The sequence below is a fragment of the Lasiosphaeria miniovina genome (assembly GCF_030549165.1).
Source record: "Lasiosphaeria miniovina strain SMH2392-1A chromosome Unknown B0T26scaffold_3, whole genome shotgun sequence".
Classification (NCBI taxonomy): Eukaryota; Fungi; Ascomycota; class Sordariomycetes; order Sordariales; family Lasiosphaeriaceae; genus Lasiosphaeria; species Lasiosphaeria miniovina.
The window spans coordinates 4,308,828-4,314,276 of record NW_026848222.1 but is presented as its reverse complement, the minus strand read 5'-3'; the positions used below and the strand labels follow the sequence as shown (position 1 = coordinate 4,314,276).

Genomic DNA, 5,449 nt, shown 5'->3' with positions numbered 1-5,449 from the left:
GGGGCCACCATGCGACAACAACCCACCAAACCCACCCGCGGTTCGAATTCTGGTGGCAACTCAAATAAAATAAAATCGAATCAAATATGAGGTGAGGTGAGGTGAGGTGAGATGAGATTTTAACAAAAACAATGCCGCTGCTTTATACAAGGAAACGAAACCAAGCCAAACCCAAAACCCGGCACCAGTAGACAGACAGACAGACAGACAGGTAGGCATACACTCAAACACACACACACACACATATATATATATATATATATATATATATGTACTGTGCTGTGAACGTGTAAAAAAGTGTTTCTTCACCCTCTCAGACCCGTCTATTTCGGACTCGTCCCCTCCAAATTTTGTCTCTCGTCAAACGCCTCTATTTCTATGTACATACAATGCCCATTTCCCCGGTTTCTTTTTTACAAAATAATTACACACAGTCTGGAGAGAGGAGAAAGGGCCGCCGGTACAGCTGTTTGTTATACGCCTCTTGCCAGACAGGCGGTTCAAAAGAGGCTCTTCATACCCACCCGTGGTATAGCGATTGGGGTTTTTTCTTCCTTTTTTCTTTTTTTGTAGCTTGAGTGGCGTAGTAAGAGGCGTCTGACTGCCTGCCGGGTCCGCTGGGAAGGGAAGGCTGGCTCCGACCCCCTGAGGGGTTTGTAAACAACGAGAACGAAAACATGGAAGCAGGCAGACTAAGGGCTAGTCTTGACGGCTCCGCTAGTCCGCCTGGCCTTGGGGTTGCTGCGTCCCGTGTTCTTCTTGCTGCCACCGCCGCTGGCCTTCTTCTTGTCGCCCCCCTCGATGAACTTGATAAGATCGTCGATGCTGCGGCTGTCCATAGAAGCGGGCGGCGTTATCTTTCCAGGAAGCTCCTGCCCGGCGCCCGTCGCCAGCGAGCCAATGCGGAAGCCAGCCTTGGCGCTACGTGCCTGGACATTCTTGGCCTGCTTGGCGATCGACACGGCGTTGTGTGTCAGCTGCTCCAGCCAGTGCTCCGCCTCCTTGGTGTTCTTATCCTCGGGACCCAGAGCGGACAGGAAGATGTTGTAGCTCTCGCGCATGCGGGTGACGGCGCCCTTGGAGTCTTGGTCGAGCGCAAGGGCCTGGGCCAGCTGGAACAGTAGGGTGGCCGAGTTGACCGTCTGCCTGCCAAAGACCAGCTCGCAGACGCGGAGCGACTCTTCAAACCACCGGCGCGACTCGTGGTAGGCCTTGACGCTCTGGAGCATGACGGCATAGTTGTTGATGGTGGTGATGGTGTCGGGGTGGTCGGATCCGTAGATGATCTTCCACAAGTCAATCGCATGCTTGGCGTAGACGAGCGCGACCCTGCTCTCGCCGCGCTGGTGCAGGAACAGGCTGAGGCTGAGGTAGTTCAAGACGGCCTCGGCCGAGTCCAGACCAACGGTCCGCTCGGCAACAATGGCGGCTTTCCTGGCGAGCTCCACGGCCACTTCCTTCTGGTCGAGCTGGTAGTACAGCTGAGAGAGCGTGTGGTACATCTGGGCAAGCTCGGGATGGACGAGACCATAAATCTGCTCGTGCAGTGATAGCGACTCGAGCAGGAGATCCTCACCGACCTTCCTGTTGTTCTGATAGATGGACAGGCGGCCGGCTTCCAAGGCCTCCTCGGCCAGAGCGCTGCGGGGGCACGAGTCCTTGATGAGGGGCACGACGTTAACAAAATCTTCAGGGCTGAAGGTGTGCGGCGCGACCGTGAACGACGCGATGCTAGAGGGCGACCCATCGCGCGCCTTCTTCTTCTTGCTCTTCTTGGCCGGCTCTGCCGGGGTCGGGGCTTGGGCCTGGGCACTGGCAGCGGGCGCGGGCGCGGGCTCGCCGGCCTCGGGAGCAAAGACAAAGTTCTTCGTCTGCAGCTGGAGTCCCAGCTTCAGCGAGACCTCGCGAAGCATCTGGAGGGGCATAATCTGGCTCCACCAGCCGTCCTCGAGCGTATATCTGTACCGGCGAAGGGTCTCGTGTTCGATGTCTTCCCGCAAGCTCTCGGGCGTGACCTTCTCAAAAGCGAGATCTACATGGGCGAAAAGACTCGGGAGGGACTCATCGACGTCGGGCACTGGCTTGGGATTCAGCCGAGACCCGAGAAGGCAGTTGAAGAGGTGGGAAAAGCAGGGAGACGTCAGTGGCAGCGGCAGATATTTCAGGTACTTTGCGGCGACATGCTTAAAGGACCTCGCAATCATCTCGCGTACACAGAGCTTGGAAAGACACTCGACACGGCTGTTATCGGCGCCAAGGGTGGCAAGCTTTCCGAGGTAGCGCATGTTGATGCCGCGGCGGTGCAGCAGGCGAGTGAGCGACCGGCCGTCCATGGGGAAGCCAATGTCTGACTCTTTCAGGTCGTACAGGAGCTGCGGGATAACGCCATCGCGGAGGTACGCGCAGGCAGCCCGGACATTCTCCTCGTCTTCTTTCAGCTCGGCCTTCTCCTCGTCGGTCTGGGGAAGCTGGCCACTGAACACGTCGGGATTCAGCGTGAAATTGAATTCGGCCATGTCGATGCGGTCCGTCTTCTCGGCTTCCTCTTCGACCTCTGCCTTGACGTCGGATTCAGTCTTGTCGACCGACATCTCTGTATCTTCGGCTTTGGTCTCGCCGTTCGTCGCAATCTTTTCCGCCTCGGCTTCTTGGTCCGCCTCAGCATCCTTCAGCTCTGCGTTGCCGTTGGTGGTCTTCTTGAGGCTTCCGCGCTTTACAAGCTCGGCCTCGACGTATTCGCGAGCTTTCTGCTTGCCCAGGGCTTCGACCAGCTCGGGACGCAGCACCGTCATACGGTGGGGGTATTCGGCGCCCTCAATAGCGGTCTCCTCCATCCAGGCGATGTCTAGGGGCGTGATGCGGTATAGATCCAGCACGTACTTCCTGCCGTCGGTACCAAGCAGACCCTTCATTTCAACGCTGGCTTCAAGATCGAAGCGCTTGTTTTCCTTGTCCCACACGGCGTGCTTCTTGACCCTCAGGGCCTGTGCGACCTTGGCAAAGGTAGACGCAAATCGCTCATCGGCGGCGACGTTCTCCTTGCCATCGACGGCGCCGTAGTGGATCTGGTTCTCGCCAGGCTCGGGCTGCTTGAATATTCCGGGCACGATGCTCTGGCCGACGATGCGCTTGCCTAGGTAGTCAACGACGACGGTTCCCGGCGTGTACAATCCTTCAATGTCAAGCTGGTTGACGAGCTTGACGCCGAGGACATCCTTGCCCGTAGCAACTCTGGCCGCCTCGTCACCGCCCTCGGTGGTGAAGGTACCGACACCGTCGGCACCAAACGAAAAGAAGACGTTGTTGTAAACAAAGATCTGGGCGTCCCGACCCTCGGTGGGGTTGAGGGGCGCGACCTCGCCACGAGCAACCAGAACGGCTCCGCGCGTAGCAGCGTCGTTGTAGTCGGCATAGAGCTTGCAGAGTAAACGTTCTCTGAAGAGGCGGTCCTGTATCGTGTCCTTGGGCAGTTCCTTGGCCGACTGGAATTCCTCGTTCCAGTCCCTCAGTGTATCTGTGTTCTCGGCACCGCCCAGCAGAAAGGTCTCCTGGACCCGGGTGGGGTCGGCGCTGTGGGCACACAGCGGCGAAGAAGAAGACGGAACCAGCCACGGGGCCGAGGGGAACGTGTTGCCAACCTGAAAAGTGGCTAGGGGGTCTTTGCGGTTGGTGAATTCCTGGAACTCGGCGTAGGATGCGGCAAACGACGGCGATATCTTGCCGAGCAGGGTGAAGAGGGAGTGCGCCGACGTTCCCTTGGGGCCAGCCTTGAGGAAGGGATCAAACTTGGCATTGGTTGACTTGCTGACGAAAAAGCCGCCGACATGTGCAGTGATTTGGAACTGCTCGCCCTCGTTGGTCAGGACCAGGAGGTAGAGCAGGTGGCCCCTCTGGCGCAGGGGAGCGGGCGGGGGGTTCCACGGGGACAGCGAGATGCCCTTGACGGATTTGGGTGCTGGCTCTGTATCTCGGGGGAGCAGGATCGACAGCGAAGGGGCGGCGTTGAAGTCATACTCAGCGGCCTTAGCCTCAGCGTCGGCGTCAGTGTCGGGTCCCAGAGACAGGAGGTGTTCGGGCACGACGTCGTCGAAAACGGAGGTGCCAGCGAGAATGCCCTGGATGGTGTCGGTGCGGTCTCCGGCGGCTCCGATAAGCTCCCTGATGCGGATCAGGTGGATGCGGGCCTCCTTCTCTGTGTATGGGTCCTCGACAACATGTAGCTCCGAGCCGTGGACGAGGCCATTGACCTCGGAGACCTGAAGAAAGTCGTTGAGTCGCTCGCCCTTGTGTTCGAGGTGGAAGCACGAGTACTGGACGGCAATAGGGTGCTCGATTATCGATTGGCGAATTTCGTGGATGGGTTCCAAAGAAGATACCTGCGCTTTCTTAGAACATATGGCCCGGTCTTGGGGTTCTCTCGGCCTTTCCCAGCAAGCCGGTGGGTGGGCTTGCTGGGAGGGAGCGAATCACGTACGGGCAGCTCAAATGTTTTGGGGTCGTGGGGGAGGACGATTGTAACGACGAAGGGGACGTCTGGTGGTCGAGATTCATGTTAGACAGCGTCTTCCTGCTGCACGACACGGGACTTGGACCTCCCGAGGAGTACGCACCATCTTCGACCTGTTCCGCGCCGTCGTCTGGCGACTGCTTTGTCGTTGCCGTCTCAGCGGACAAGTCCTGACTTATGGGGGCATCGGCTGCCGGGCTGGCTGTTTGGCGGGAGCTAGGTCAGTCGACACGGGGTAGGGCCATGGGAGAAGAGACGTTGCAGCATGCAACGTACCAGGTGTGGCATTGGTGCCGTTTGTTGAAGATGTCGTAGCCATTGTGCTTTTTTCTCTTGGTGATGGACACTCCGGGCAAAAAAAAACCAAAGAAAAACCCCCCAAAAAAACCGCGTGTTATTGGAGAATGAACAGGAAGTACGGGGTAGAGATAAAAGTGAACGGACAGAAAAGAAACGCCCAATTAGATGAGTAATTAATAGTTAATCCGTAGCACGCACTCGTTATCTTGTCGAACACGGGAAAGGGAACGACTGCGAGGGTAGTAGGTATGGGCAATGGCTGGCGGGCGGACTCAGGGCATCCGGTGACTCTATAAATTTTTTTCAGATCTTCGTGCAGCACCTTGCCAACTTTTTTTTTACGATGCCCGCAGATTTTCGCGCGGGAACAGCCGGCCCATTGGCGAGTCAAGCACCTTGACGGGGACCTAGGTCGGAGCGAATCGGGGGGCCGCCTTGAAGCCCAGAAGCCGACCAATCCGAGCGAGACGCCCCAGACAAGCTGTGGGTTACATGGGTCTGACTCCCCACCATGCAGGCGGCTAGGCCCAAAGTGTCAACGCCAGGTAAACATCCAACAAAGAAAACATGGAATTCGTAACACATCTCATTACAGCGACGACGACGACGGTGACTTTTTTTTTTTTTTTTTTTTCAACGACA

At 57.3% G+C, this 5,449-nt stretch overlaps 1 protein-coding gene across 1 annotated transcript; it reads right to left on the bottom strand.

The window, feature by feature from the left end:
* Positions 1-243: 243 nt before the first annotated feature.
* On the bottom strand, positions 244-5,093 carry B0T26DRAFT_704403 (clustered mitochondria-domain-containing protein). Its single transcript, XM_060441714.1, has 4 exons — positions 4,784-5,093; positions 4,611-4,709; positions 4,475-4,533; positions 244-4,376 (listed from the first exon to the last, which is right to left on the bottom strand). The coding sequence occupies exons 1-4, from the start codon at positions 4,824-4,826 to the stop codon at positions 693-695; spliced, it is 3,885 nt and encodes a 1,294-aa protein (XP_060298801.1). The 5' UTR covers positions 4,827-5,093; the 3' UTR covers positions 244-692.
* Between the last annotated feature and the right edge of the window lie 356 nt (positions 5,094-5,449).

Excerpts from the sequence above, each read along its gene's own strand:
- B0T26DRAFT_704403 (XM_060441714.1), bottom strand. The coding sequence starts at position 4,826 with ATGGCTACGACATCTTCAACAAACGGCACCAATGCCACACCTG. Across the intron at positions 4,710-4,783 it reads CGGCACCAATGCCACACCTG|CCAGCCCGGCAGCCGATGCC; the intron begins GTACGTTGCATG and ends CCCGCCAAACAG. Across the intron at positions 4,377-4,474 it reads CCAAAACATTTGAGCTGCCC|GTATCTTCTTTGGAACCCAT; the intron begins GTACGTGATTCG and ends AAGAAAGCGCAG.